Genomic DNA, 15671 nt, shown 5'->3' with positions numbered 1-15671 from the left:
CTTACAATTCCCTAATCACTCACCACAAACTGTGCATCAGTACAGCTGTTTGTACAACAGTACCTGCAGTTCAAGTTCCAGCTTGCAGGTCTCCAAACACTATCTCACTGTTCATTAAAAGCTTCAATCTCTCTGTTGGAATCGATAGTAAAATCTTATCAATTTCAGCCTGAAGGAAAAGTCTGAAGTCCTGGAGGCACTAGTTCTTAAGTCCACGAAGACAGGCTTTCCTGTCTCTTGACAACCACACATGACAGCTGTTTTTGTCAGCAATTAGCACAGCAACATTAAACAGATCATTTGACTGCAGCATGACTGGCTCTCTATGTTAAGACTGCGGGGTTTTTGTCCAACTGCTTCCATCAAGAATATAAGAGTCTGAAAGGTCTGGCTCGCTCACGCCCACATTGCTTTGAGCTGCTTACAACATCAGGGCTGAAAAGTTTGTTTTGAGCATTTAGAAACCCCTAAGTTATCACAACACTCCTGGCTTTCTTGCATCGAGCAACTAGGAAGAGGTAATGCTAAAGAATCCCTGCACATTTTCCGTTCTGTTAAGACTCACTCTTTCAGCAAAAGAAAATTGACATCCTGGCACAATTACTTTAGGACACAAACTGGAATTTTATGCTTAACCAGATGCACTTCTTTACAGCCATATCCTCTATTTCTCCCACTTAAGATGTAGAACACAACAGCAAAAGGCATTCTTAGGCCAGGTCATCCTGTCACCAACGAACAAGTTAAAGAATAGATTAGTCAGTCTGATACAAGTGTGGTCACATAAGCAAAGGTTTTGGACATAGCTTTTCACTTTTGCAAATGTGTAAGTAGCAGCAACTTCATTTTCTACTCAGTATGAACTTCACTGCACAATTAAATCTAGACTAAACCCAAATTACACCTTCAATATTTCAGCCATTTAAAAAGTCACTTCGGTCATTAAAAGCACTCACCTTAAGTTCACATTTGAGAATCTGGTCTCTAGAGAGATTTATAGCCATGACTCAGACCACCTTACTCTCACCCTTGTAGTCAAAAAATGCGGAACTGGGTGTTCTAGAGAAAACTGCCTACTAAAACAAATCACCGAGTTGATTTCTGTGCTGACAGGCAGCAAAGAATTATTGTGTTACAAAGCACCACCACACTGATCAGCCAGATTTTTGCATTATAGAAGTAGTAGAATAGACTGGAATGACTTTTCCATTCTTTTTCATGATTCTGCAGTAAAATACCTCCAGAGTGATTAGCCCCTTCAAGGTAAGGCATCTTGTAATTCAGTAACAGACTTTTAAGCTCAGACAATACAGTGAGAGGATGATTCATTATCGGGGTATTCAACTAGTTTCTGAGCTTCTTCATTTGATGGCAAGCACTGACACAGCATTACAGATACCTCAGCACACAGTCCTTTTATTTGCAGAGTACACAGCAAAACAATACCTCAGACCTGGTCACAGCCTTACGCTTACTACAATTAACATTTCCTCAGCACCCATAGAAGCATCCTACATGGCTTAAACTAAGGATTTACCCAACTGGAACATCACATAATAATTAATGATTCAGTTTCTGCTCCTGCAAACTCCTACAAAAGTTTCTTCTCCTAGAAAAAAGGATAGTGTTTTGGTCTCACTTCACAAATTAAGTTCAATGACTAATAACTATGGCTTCTCTCTCCAGCATTCACTTGTTTTTTGCACAAGCCTGGGAAAGAACAAACCCCAAAATTTAGCAGGGAGAAGGCCATACTTGATCTTCTAAATGATCCAGTGCTCCCGTGAAGTTCACCCAAAGCAGTGCTCATGCTTATGTTCATTAACGGAGATCAGGCCCACATTTACAATAAGTACTTGCTCTCAAATTAGGGTCAATACTTGCACAACTCCAGTAGCCCAGAGTCATCTCCATTCCTTCCCTTTGCCCCTAAGTGGATGTCTGGTAAATAAGGTTTATCCAAGGAGCAGTTACAACTTTATTTCAAGTTGACATCTATTGATTTTTCTCTGGTAACTGCATTTTCACACCTGGTAACTCATAGCTCAAGTAACTTAGATCATGTGTCTACTTCTTAATAGCACTGACTACACAGAGGCAATGAACCAAACCTTCAAGTGCTGATTCCCATCTTGCAGTATTTCCAAAAGCATGCCTTTGCTAAGTAATTATTCCCCCCTCCACCACTACCACTTAAGCTCCTGTACAATGGAGCGACTACATGTAAGAGGGGAAAGGGCACAGACTTGGTTTGATACAGATTGCTAAACCCTCATGCAGATCCTAGACTTCCTCACTTAACCTTGCTCCTAATGCTCTCCAAAATTAAAATGTGGGACAGTTGCCCAGTAAACCAGAAGCCAACTACCAGCAAACAGGAAAAACAGTTAGCTGAAGGAAGGATGTGATGGGGAGGGAACATTGCTGCAGCTCTGATTTGAACTATGCTGCAACTCCCAGCTTTAATCTGCACCCAGCACTTCTATGGGCACAGAAGCAGCCTCTCAGGGAGTGGGAACATCCCCCTTTGCTCTCCAGTACTGGCAGAAGAGGTGCACAGACCCCTGCCCCCATGCAAAGGGGATCTCACCCTCTCATCTTCCTCTCAGCCCAAGAGAAGGGTGCTCAAAACCCTTTTCCCGAGGGTCCCTTCTTCCATCAGCTCAGGGACTTGGTCTCAGACACCCCCATACCCCTTACACTTCAGGGAGCCCATGCACACATACACCCTCCTCAGGGCACCGCCCCCCCCTACCCCTTAGGGGACCCCACACACATACCCCTCAGGGCACCCCGCACACCACACCCCAGGCAGGCTCCCCCTATACCCCAGGGAGCACCCCCCCCACACACACACACACACCTCAGGGAGCACCATACACACACATGCACACCTCTGGGAGCCCCTACACCCCTCAGGGAGCACAGCCCCTACACCCCTCACGGAGCACCCCACACGCCAGGGAGTGCTCCCCCTTTCACTTCAAGGTACCCCACACACACACACCTCAGGGCACCCCACACCCCAGGGAGCCCCTCCGTTTCCCCTCAGGAGGCCTCACACCCCAGGGAGCCCACAGACACCCCTCAGGACACCTCACACCCCAGGGAGCACACACCCCTTTTCCTTCCGGGCACCCCACACCCCAGGGAGCGCCCCCACACACACCTCAGGCCACCCCCCTCCCCGAGGCCCGCCGTACCTGCTGCGAGGGCAGCTCCACATGCAAGGCCCGGGTGGCGGAGCCCGGGGGTAAGGCAGCAGGGCCGGCGGCCGAGCTCATCCTCACGGCAGGGCAACGGCCGGGCAACGGCTGCAGCGCCTGCGCATGAGCCCTGCGGGCCGCCACTGCTCCCCCGCCGCCGCCGCCCGGCACCCAGGGGTTAATGGCGGCAGCAGCACCGGCCCGGGCCGCTCGCTACGGAGCCATATTACCGCAGTGCTGGGGGGCGGGCGGCGAGGGGCGGGGGAATGGAGCGTCCCTATCGTTCATTGGCCCGCGCTACCCCGAGGCGGGAACCCGGGTGCGCCCTTGAGACGCCTCTGGCTGAATGGAACGTCAATCAAGGCTCCTCTCCCCGGCCTCTGTCAAACCGTTGGAACGGGAGCCGGCGCCGATTGGAGAGACGACTTCCGGAAGGCGGGGCGGTACCCGAGGAGCGGCTGATGATTGGAGGAAAACGGGTTTGAGTGACATCGCTCGTCCTCCGTCACGTGTGGGGGGAGCTGTTTTTATCACGTGGTAGGACGAAAATATTTTGCTGGGTGGGTGCGTGGGGGGGAGAAGGGGGGGGGGGCGCTGTCGCCATGGCAACGGGGAGCGGCCTGGTCCCGCCGCTTCGGCCGTACCGAGGGGCCGCCGGGGGCCCCGTGAGCGTCCGGGCCCGCGGCTGGGCCTCATGCCCTTAGGCCAACCTGCCCCACATCTCACCACTATCACCAGCCTGCCCCACATCCCAGCCACCCGCCCCAGCTCACACCCACCTGCCCCACATCGCACTAACCTGCCCAGATCATGCCTACCTGCCCTACACCACATCAGCCTCCCCCACAAAAGACCAACCTGCCCCATAACAGATCAACCTTTCCAACATTATGCCAACCAACCCAACATCACCACCATCACAACCAACAGCACCAACCCATCCCACTCCACGCCAGCCCATCCCACATCAGACCAGCCCATCTCACGCCACGCCAACCCTGATGCCAGCCATCCCCTCAGCACCTACCTCCATCCCACCTCACCCAGGCAACAGCCACCCTGGCCAGAAGGACCATCCCCACTCATGGTGGCATCATCCCCACGTACCACGCAGCACTGGGAGTGCCAGTCCTGTCCCCGTGCCCCACGGGGGCCACCTGTCACCACAGCACCCTGCAGCACCTGCCCAGCGTAGGTGGCTGCACTGGAGATGCTTGTCCCCATCTCACTGCCAGGGACCAACACAGGCTGTGCCAAAACACCTGTCTCCGTACCGCCGGGAACGCCCATCCTGCCACCCCAGCAGCAGCGCTGGGAATGCCTGTCCACGCCACGTGCTGCAGCACTGGAAATGCCTGTTCCCACCGGGCTGGGCGGCTCTGGAAGGGTTGAGTTTGGCACAAAGTGCTGGGAAGCCCTGTCCTCCTCTCCTCTTCTCCTCTCCCCCTGTCTTCCTCACCTCCTGTCCTCAGTCCCAAGCAGCGCCCATGCCATGATGACCATCCCTGCTGGAAGACCACCAAGCCTTTGTTCACTTGCAGTACTCACGGTTTTGCAATATTCATGCTATGTTGACGTGCATTGTACTGGCATCGTCTTCAGACTGCATTTTTGTGGGTATTCATTATTAAAAATACCCCCAAAAAAGAGGAAGAATAATGAAAACTGGAGTAGAAAGTCAAGTTTTCTGGAGTTCGATGGCCATCCTTGCAGAAGTCATCCTCTTTAGTCCTCCTCATCCCCTTGCAGCTGCTCACCATGGTCTCCCTTTCTCCCAAGTACTTTCTAGGTGTTGAAATGGAGCTGCCAAACTTTTCCCCCCAGTAATTCCCTGTTTTACCACAGAGTGACATGTCTGTGGACCTTTTTCACCAAATTGTGTGATTCTATATGTTGGCACCCAATAAACACAATACCTTGAGTTTAGGTTTTGGGCATCGTGAACATGGAGTTCTCTTTTGAGTTCTGGATGTTACTGGGTCAGATCAGGAAAATTATTTCAAATTATTTTTTTGGAAGATTGTCTGAGAACCAGTGCATCTCCATTTTTTTCTTCTGATTAAGAAAACCAAACTACTATTTCAGTACTTTCAATAGCAAGCATGCTATTTTCATGCATCCAGACCCCTAAGCCACGTTGTTGAGATTAGGAGGTTCAAACGTAGTAATTTTGGACCTGTTGTATCAGTTTGATTCATGTCCTGGTTTCTGGTTCATTACAGTACATGTGCTCCTTCCTTTTGAACTGTCATCTTCACCTTGGAGGATCAGAACTTGCTTTTTAAGATGAAATCTGGGGGGTTTTTTGCCCAAGGTTTGAAAAATACATTTGGAATGACAAAAATGATCTTAACATCAAGAGATTTACGAATACTTTCTGAACTTGAAACTCTTTAGGTATGCTTCCTCCAGTGAGGAAAACTAATTCTAGCTCAGAATTATATGTAAAATCAGAGAGGATCACAGCTTTAAGAACAGTTGTTCCTAAGATAAATCACTAAAAACAGCTGATGGAAACAGCATGAAGATGCCACTGCTAGTGTGCCCAAAACATCAAAGGGTTTTAAAAAAAAATCAGTCGTCAGATGATACGTGCTTTTTCTGTTACTTTCCCCTGCTCCTTCACCTTCCCCTTGGAAAAGAAGCACGTTAACAACATAATTCTCATCCTAAATCCAAAACACAACACTAAAGCAGCTACTAGGAAGAAAATTAACTCTATCCCAGCCAAAACCAGGACACTAACTTCTATTGATTTGGTGAATTTAAAGTCCGTATGACACTGCTGTACAGGATTCTCCTATTTTTCATCATTTCCACAGAAGCAGATGACAATCTCAAAATTTTCTTAAAATACTGATGCTTAGAGAAGTCAAATGAGTTATTTAACATGGCAGCTTGCATTCCGTGTATATGGAGATTGCATTTAATTTGCTGGTTAATGTAGACTGAGAGCTCAAACCCGTAATTCAGGGACTAAGAAGCAAAATTTGACCCAGAGGAAAATTCAAATATGACCCCAAATCCCATGTTGATTCATTAATGATTTTGTAGCAGTGGAAGTGATACAGCCCCAAAGAAGTCCCTGCAGATTTCCAGCTCATGCTAGTTAAGATTTTGGCCTTATATTCTAAATATCAAACTTATCTTTGCTTTTTGCTGTCTTAGCCTGACAAGGAACCATTTGCAAGGGCATTATAAAATGAGGAGTTTCTAGGGATAGTGTTTCAGTTTTACATTTGATTTTCAGGAGCTTTGAGAGGTTAAGTCCATGCCTTGTGTAGTTCACCACACTGACCATTCAATATGATGAGAGCTATTCAATAACCCAGAGAGTGCCTGAATTCGAACAAAATAATCATCCCTTTTGGGCTTAAAATAGGTATTTCATTAATAAGGAACGGTGAATTCTTTTAATCAGAGTATTTGCAAGCTGCAGCCAAGGAGTGACTTCTTTTATCCCTGGTTTATGAACCATCACTCGAAGCAGGAATGCTGGAGCAGCACTGCCGATCCCAGCTGCATACATGGCATTACGTAGAACCCTGTGTAATTGACTGATGCCCTAGGAAACTGTCATTTGCATTTTTTAACCACATAAAAAGGCTGGCATTACCTGTCTGCATCGTTTTGAAGATCACAGCATGTGCTTTATTATGTCCCCAATTATGTTCTTGTGGCTGATTATCATCAAAGATGAAATTCCCACGGCTTCAACAAGTGCACAGATGCACGCAGTACTTCCACCTCCCTGACCTGCCCATCTGCCCAATCTGAGTAGTGTGGCTGATACTCCATCCTGAGGGACCTTGACAGGCTGGAGAGGTGGGTACAAATGAACCTCATGAGGTTCACCAAGGCCAAGTGCGAGGTCCTACACCTGGGTTGGGGCAATCCCAAGCAAAAACACAGGCTGGGAAGAGAATGGATTGAGAACAGCCCTGAGAAGGACTTGGCGGTGCTGGTGGGTGAAAAATTGAATACAACCCGTCAATGTGCACTCACACCCAGAAAGCCAACCAAATCCTGGGCTGCATCCCCAGCAGCGTGGCCGGCAGGGCGAGGGAGGGGGTTCTGCCCCTCTGCTGAGACACCCCCCCCCACAGCGCTGCATCCAGCTCAGGGGTCCCCAGCATCAGAAGGACACGGACCTGTTGGGGCGGGCCCGTCGGAGGCCACGGAGCTGGTCAGAGGGCTGGAGCCCCTCTGCTGTGGGGACAGGCTGGGAGAGCTGGGGCTGTGCAGCCTGGGGAGGAGAAGGCTCCGGGGAGACCTTAGAGCAGCTCCCAGTGCCTGGAGGGGCCGACAAAAGTTGAAGAGGGACTTTTTACAAGGGCCTATAGTAAAGGAACAAGGAGGAATGGCTTTAAATGGAAAGAAGGAAGATTTAGTATGTCAGTATTAAAGAGGGATTACAAGAAAAAATGGGGACACACTTTTTAGTAGGCACTGCAGTGACAATACAAGGAGGAATGGCTTTAAAATGGAAGAGGGTGGGTTTAGATCAGATATGAGGAAGAAACCCTTCCCCGTGAGGGCGGCGAGGCGCTGGCCCAGGCTGCCCAGAGCAGCTGTGGGTGCCCCATCCCTGGCAGGGCTCAAGGCCAGGCTGGACGGGGCTGGGAGCAGCCTGGGCTGGGGGGAGGGGGCCCTGCCCCTGGCGGGGGGTGGGACTGGGTGGTCCTGAAGGTCCCTTCCAACCCAAACCATGCTGTGATTCTAAGACCTTCAAGTTTTCGTCAAGTGAATCCAACAGGCAAACAGGAAAAAAAAAGTTTTCAAAAATATTATCTGATTACTGAGCATGTCTTGTGTTCACATGTGGTCTAAACTCATGTCAGCAGCACCTCACTTTGACATCGTGGAAAACCAGAAGCAGTTTCTTCTGGATGTTTTTTGTGGAAAGCAAAGCCAGAAAATAGTTAAAATTATTAACAGAATTTCAAAATGCAATTTTAACATAATAAATAGTCTTGCAGAATACAGCATATTTTTTAAAACTCTCTGGAGAAAGCTGGATGAAATACCACTCAGGATTTGTCAGAAATGCCATTTGAAAACTTAAATGCCATTTTTCTTGAAGCACTATTGTATCAGCATTCTTTCTGCTTGGTGGCACTAAACTTGAGACATATGGGCTAGTGTCCTTTCACATGAGGTGTGGTAGAGAGATACTGCCTGCAGGTCATTATGGAAATTATTTAATGGACTTTATTGCAAGTTTTGGCATGCCAGAAGCTTTGGGAAAGGAGCCAATGACCTTGTGGTTAATGGTAACTCCTACTGCTGTCACAGATTGGGTCAAACATGCTTCTTATTGGGGTATGAGATCATTGCAAAGTCACCCAAATGAGCAAACATCACTGATGGATTCAAGTATTCCAAGTACAGAGCAAAATACTTCATGTTTGTAAGCTATTTAAAGAAGAGGAAAAAGCGGCATTTGGCCACTGAATACCTATTAAATAATGCTATTTACAGCCACAGATGTGGGGGTTAAAAGAGTTTGTTTAGCTTTGCCTTTGGAGAGCTCAAGCTCAAGGAACAGAAACTAACAAAAGACATAAGTAACACTGGACTTGTGGGTGCTAAACCCTGGACTCTTTTCCGTCCAAGGTATTTCTGAGTGTCTGTAATTCTAGTTGCAGGTGAAGGTTTGTTCTATCCCCAGAGGCTGTTTTAAACTGCTGTAAGACACTTGCAGCTACCTAAGACTTTCTAGTCATCTCTATGCAATATCTTACAGGCTCACAGTGAAAAGCACAATAGAAGTCAGATCTTTTTGCTATGAAGGCCCTTGGTTTTGAACTAATAGCAAGGTAAGTCTGTGAGCATCACCTGAAGGGCCACTAAGATATCAGCTGGTACTATAGAAGTACTGGTCTGCATGAAGATGTTTAGAAAAATGCTGAAAATGGGCTCAGGTTATACCACATTAAAGTCCTGGGGGTGGTAGGGTGGGGGTGGGGGTGGGGTGGGGGTGTGTTATTAATTTGGAAGTAAATTTGCTGTTTTTTACACTTCACCATCTCTATCAGCTGCATAAATGGTTTCGTTAATCGATTTCATAAATTTATCAGAAGTTTCCTGAGTGTCCCAAAATACAGATAAACCCTACCTCAGATAGAGAGATTTCATTGTATTTTTGACACATCATCAAGCTGTTCTGGTCACGTTATGTGCATAGAGGAAATCCCCTTTCAGTAGAAGACATCTTCAAGTCAGCTCACAACCATTAGACAACTTTCACAGAAGACATGGAAGGGGATTCTTTGTGCTTCAGAGAGCAAATCATGCTTAGAATATTTATTATTATCCTGGTGCATCGAAGAGCTATTATTTTAATGGAAAACCTTCTTTCTCAGACTCAAACATATATTTTAAGCACATTCTTTAAATGAGATTGGGAAACAAAACATATTTTAAATGAGATACAGTCACGGAGACCAGCAGCACTATCTCAAAACAAGGTGATCTGCACATCAGCTTTTACAAACCAGCTTTATTCTCATGCCAATTAGGTTGTACAAGTAGTAATTGGTAAAGTTGGTAATTTCTTTAGGCGCCGAGTGTCTTTTCGCCATGTGGACTTTGGTGTTTGGCACCTGGGCTCTTCCCTGTCAGTCTTCATAACACAGTTGCAAAATACGGAGCAACAGCCCATAAAATAAACCTAATTTCTGGAAATCACTTATTGCTTTAAACCAGATTGCTTTAAAACCACGCATATATTATTGCTTTGAAGCCTTTGATACACTAAAACACTGTGGTTTGTGGGAAGGGATGTTTGTTTTGCTGGTTTTTCTGAGTAGCTTGAGAGATGTGTTGGTAGACTGAAGTCACCCGACTGAGATAGGCTGCTCCCACATGCACTGAAGTCAACAGATTACATTTAAGCATCTTTGGTGGGGTTTTGATCAAGCTTATGGTGAGGGTTTACATAAAAAACACTTCATCAGGTTATGCTGGCTTGGGATGAGGTTCACCAACTGGTCAAGACACCATGATGCAATTCAGTTCAGCGATGAATGCTGCTGTAGCAGTCATACCTGAATTAGCCCTGATACGCTTTTTTTCAATCTTTTCTCACCAAACTGTGATGAAGTCAATCTGTTCCAACCTTTTTAACTATCCTCAAAGTTTCTCACTAATAGCAAATCCAAGTTTTTCTTCTGCTGCTTTCAAATCTGTTTGTTACTTGTCTTATTTTCAGGGAATGATGGATGCGTGGATCTAATATACTGGCAAACTTTAAGGTTATTGCACTCAGTTTTGCTACAGGAATCTCACCCACCGGTTATAGTGTGACCTGGGTATGTGAATCTGATTTTTTTTCTTTGGAAAAGGTATTTGAGCATGTTTACTCCTAGAAGAGGGTTGCCAATTAGTTTAGGAGTTGTTTGAAATAGCTTGTTGAAAAATCTAAACAAAAGCTTATTGTCCAAAAGAGCTGGAGGGGCGTCAAGTGGCAGGAGGTTGTAAAAACTGCCTTCAGAGGGATGTTATTACTTCATCACTGTGGCCATAAAGAAAAGCTTTTACCAGGAAGGTTAACAAGTTCAATAAATGTTCAAAGAACCTCACAAAAGCTTCTCAGTTTGGAAAAAACATGAGCTATTTCTTGATGCCTTATGTTTTGAATGTGGTAAAAGAGAACTGTTGTCACACAAAGTCATGCTGTGATCTTCCCAGGTTTCACAAGCGAGCCAGAATCAGGCCAAGATAGTTTGGGATGAGGATGTTTTAAAATGCCTCCTGGAAATGGCCTTTGGGATTAAAGCCATGAGCCCGCCATGTGCTTACACAGGGACATGTGTGCATTCGACACAGTTTTTTGTTTTGTGCGGACTACACATGAGCTTTGAGTGAGGGAGTACTTGCATCCTGCTTAATCAAGGCTTGGCAAAGTGCTGTTTTGCCCTTTGAACTGTTGTTGCAATAGTTGGGAAAATGCTATTTTGGATCAGATATCAAACCAAAACCCCAAGTCATTAAACATGCTCTAGAATGGAAGATGCTATACAATTATATGTGATTACTGAATGAACGTGCTTCCTAAGTGAACAGAGGCAGCCAAACCAATTCATTTAACCATACAAACAATGAACTAAAAGGCAGAGCCAGGGGAAAAAAAGAAAAAAAAAAGATTAATCAGCTTGGGATAAGGCATAGTATTTTCCAATATTTCCCCCCCCCCCCCCCCAGTTTTCAGCTAGTTATAGAAGGCCATATCAGTACTCACTGCTTTGGGATCCCACCAGACACAAATGTTGCAGGTCTTAGCTTATGTAGTACAGTGTTGATCATCCTGAGGACTGTTCTAGAGGTGTGCTGATAATAGTGGGCCAACTCTGAAACTCCCTGTTCTAATGCATATGCTTTGTCTGCTGTTGATGATGCTTCTTGGACTGGTGACAACATGCCTACATCTTCTGTGGTTTTGTCTTTTTAAATTATAGGAGTTGGAAAAGAAATGAGAAAATCTGTTATAGGATCATACATTGAGGTGAAGTGTTAGCCTCTGCTAGCTTAAGCACATGGCACAAAAATAGCTCAAATGCTATTTTCCCTTGGGATCATTATTCTTTAATAGAAAGTTTCAGTGTATCTGACTTTGAGGGAAGACAAGTGATCGCTCTGGAGAAGGAACTGACAACAGGCAACCTTTTTTGCTCTGAAAGTAATTCTACAACCTCAGATCAGCCTCTAAAGCATCTTTTATGTCAGAAAAATTAAATCAGTTACAGCTTTCTGCTTGCTCACAAGACACTAACTTTGCACAGGACCATCCACACCAAAGCAGCTCAGTAGCCTTTTAGCACATGTGGTCCATCACACCCACCCACCTCAAAGCGATCATTACCAGTCACTCACTCTCACTGGAGACTACATTGAAAGCCCATGTATATCAACCAGAAGATGGCTTCTGATTTCAGTGGAGCATACACTGAGGCCAAAGGCTGGTGGTTCACCACTGAATAAGCACTGGGTCTGCAAGTGGTTGCAAGGACTGTCTTCCAAGGAACAGGCAAAAGTCATAAGCTCCTGTAGAGGTATGGTCATGAAATATCCCTTGCCACATTGCCCGAAGTCCTTGAAGGAAATTGGTCTCGGAATTCTGCTTGACTTAAAGTCCCTCCTTTTACTGCATCTGCATTTTCAACTTACAGAGGTGGTATTATGATTTCCTCACTTAATCTGATGTGTAACAGTTGTGCTTTCCACCCCAGAAGTGGTTGCATTTCACCAATGGACAAAGTAAACCCTTCTGTAGAATATTTATAGAGATATTTAAGGCCCTTTGAATGGAAAGCCTCTGCAGGATGATCTGTTAATGAGTATGAAAGCTAAGCATACATAAGGAGAAAAAAATATCAATATACACATTGGCTGGGAGCCCACTGGCTGTGAAGCCTCCCAGGACAGTATTTGTACCGAAACCTTGTACACTAATTGGCTATAAGTGCCTCCAGGACAATATAGTGCTGTTACACCAAATCATCAAGACTTTCTTGATCTTTGACTTACTAGGTATTATTTGTAGGTCACAACATTTTGACTGACTCTTCACCGATGAAACCTGTGCATCCATTTAGAAAGAATTTGTTGGAGGGGACATCCAGGCCCTCTGATGTGACAAGGAGGGAAAATGGATGGGTACTACGATTACTGCTGCTGTACAACATATTTGGATATGATACCTGACATCCACTCCCTCCAACCAGTCATACAGGACAGCTATATGCAACTTCCTAACCCTCCTGTCAGTCCAGGTTGGATGGGGCTTTGAGCAACCTGGTCTAGCAGAAGGCACAGGAGGGATGGACCTAGATGATCATGAAGGTCCCAAACCATTCCGTGATTCTATGCTTCTATGATTCATTGAGTGTCTGAAGACACTCAGCAGCCCAGTCACTTGGTCAGGCATAAACCTGTGGTCAGGATGGTAGTTGTTGTGGTTTAACCCCAGCCAGTAATCAGGTGCCACACAGACACTCACTCACTCCGCCCTCACCCAAGGGAGTGGGGAGGAGAACTGGAAAGCAATGCAAAACTTGAGGGTTGAGACAAGAACAGTTTAACCATTTAGATAAAATGAAAACAAAAGAACAATAATCATAACAGTTGTAATGAAAAGGAGGGAGAAGGGGAGATGACCAAAATCCAAAGGGAAGGGAGAAAAGAAAGCCAGCAATGCACAATGCAATTGCTCACCACCCACTGACCGATGCCCAGCCAGTCCCCGAGCAACGATCGGCAGCCCTGGCCAACCCCGCTCCAGTTTATATATTGAGCATGATGTCCCATGGTATGGAATAACCCTTTACCAGTTCGGGTCATCTGTTCTGGCTGGGTCGCTTCCCAGTTTCCCGTGTCCTTCCAGCCCTCTCCCTAGCAGAGCCCAAGAAACAAAAAAGTCTTTGACCACCCTGTTCCCACACCAAATCCCAAACACAGCACTGCACTAGCCACCAAGAATAAAAACAACTCTATCCCAGCTGAAACCAGGACAGTGGTCCATGTCTCTTCATGCTCTGTTGGAATTAAAGGCTTGAGGTGGAAAAGCTCAGCTGACAGTACAGAAAATGGGCAACAGCTTGATGGCAGCTATTGGCGTCTACAGCAAACTCTAGTCAGAGAATTTAGTGTTTGGAGAGCTGAGCTAGTTTCTCTAAAACTCATACTTTCAGGGTGGGACAATAGAAATAAATGTCAGTCCAGCTCTTTCTGATGCCTTGGAGAAGGTTATTACACAACAATGTTTATATTAAGGAATCTACAGTAAGTGTTTTCGGGATGCCGTGCAGTGGGAACATGGGCTCTTGGCACAGAGGCTAATATTTGGCTTGGTCACACACAACAGGAGGACCATCCTGCACTGTGTAACCTCAACCAAAGCACAGCAGAGAAGCACAGAGCAAAGCCAGGGACTAGTTTGGGAAAAACTGATGTGTGATCAGCTAACAAGGATGGATCAGATCTGGGAGAAACCGGGGAACCAGTCAATGATCAGACCATGGATGGAATTCAAATTCCCACCAGGCTTCTCTTATAGCTTGTTATAGCCTGTTAAAACATCCTGACCCCCAAGTTTCCCAGCACAGAAGAAAAGATAATCCCAAAGCAGAGTAGAGAAAGCTCCGCATTGGCATTTTTCTTCCTGCCCTTCCACCTCCAAAAGGTGGTCCCTTGAACCCCTGGCAGAAGTAGGCAAAAAAATGCCCAATTTTGTGATGGTTCAGATTTTCCTTTAGAGGGAAAAACCTAATTTAACTGAGTTTTTGCCAAATAATACCATTTTCCTGAGGATCATTTTACAGCATGAAACTTAGAAGGATTGCACGGTAGAAATTAATTTGTTATTCTATGTGGTACTGCTACTTGGGTTAAAGTGACAAAATATTCATGTAGTGGGTAATGCATCCATTTCTGCTCTGTGCCTCCTCCTCGTACAAGGCCGTTCCAGTCCAGGTTAGTAGTTTCTCAGCATTGCTACTGGGCATTTCCCCAAAATGCTTTCGGTTTTTTCTTATCACGGAGTTACTAACAGGGACCTCATGAGGGCAGCATGTCCTCTCTTTTTCTTTTTTCCACCTCTTTCCTCAACACTGCTCTGCTTCCAGACCAAGTCAAAAAAAGAGCTGTGTATGCACTACAAAGGGCACTAAGCTGCTTTAATTAATGAGGGTCTCAAAGGCAAGCTGGTGATATCCCACCTCGCAACACGCTGGTGCTATACAAATTATTGCTGCCCTGCTTTGCAGATAGGGAAAAAGCAGCTAAGTAAACCCACGTAACATGCTCAGAATGGCCTGACTTGGCAATCAAGGAAGGAATAATCATTGCAGGTGGCTTGCACCCAACTGCCATGCTTTTTCCGTAAATTTAGTCATGCACCCTTTTGTTCCAGTTCTCTTTGCTGGAGGGAGAGCTCTGATTTGAGGCAAAGGGGACAAAACAGGACAGAAACTATGTCTATGTATGAGGAAGAAGAGGTGACATTGGCAAGTTCCCTCTTCTAGCCTGTACAGAGGCACAAAACCAGGTTGGAAGCCCCCAAGCTACCTTCCTTCCCTTTTTAACAGGTAAGTTTGAGAGCCAAACCCCAGCAAGAAGGGAAGGGAAACGCATCTGTCAGGAAGGGGCAAGTAAGGGAGTGCGAGAAGACTGAAACCAGAAAGGGACAAATTTATCAAGACTCTTGCAGGCATAATGAGGAATGTTAGGATGACGGGGAGATCTCAAAGCACTGGAGAAGCTCAAATGTACTTAGTATCAAGCTAAACAACTGCAGAGGAAGGGGGGAGGTTGCTGAGCTAAGGCAAGACAGGGCCACAGGAAAGCAAAGATGTCCGTTTCTCAGAAGAGACTGTCAGAACGATCTTGCGAGGGCTGGTCTGTCATGGGCAGGAGCCTACCTCTTGTTGTGGCCAAGGGAAGACAGCAAGATAACAAGACAGCAAG

At 46.0% G+C, this 15671-nt stretch overlaps 1 protein-coding gene across 3 annotated transcripts in view; it reads right to left on the bottom strand.

The window, feature by feature from the left end:
* Positions 1–3541, bottom strand: part of UVRAG (UV radiation resistance associated) — a 100430-nt gene extending 96889 nt beyond the window's left edge. The window contains exon 1 of one of the 3 annotated variants that reach the window (XM_080376212.1): positions 3204–3541. In XM_080376212.1, coding sequence (XP_080232338.1) covers positions 3204–3226 — 23 coding nt within the window. In that variant the 5' untranslated portion in view covers positions 3227–3541. Of the gene's footprint in view, positions 1–956; positions 2655–3203 lie in introns of those variants that run through there. The other 2 variants (XM_080376213.1, XM_080376215.1) reach the window with 2 other exon arrangements.
* Positions 3542–15671: the final 12130 nt, after the last annotated feature.

The sequence above is a fragment of the Falco punctatus genome (assembly GCF_963210335.1).
Source record: "Falco punctatus genome assembly, chromosome: 2".
NCBI lineage: Eukaryota > Metazoa > Chordata > Aves > Falconiformes > Falconidae > Falco > Falco punctatus.
This window is presented reverse-complemented; position numbering and strand designations above follow the sequence as displayed.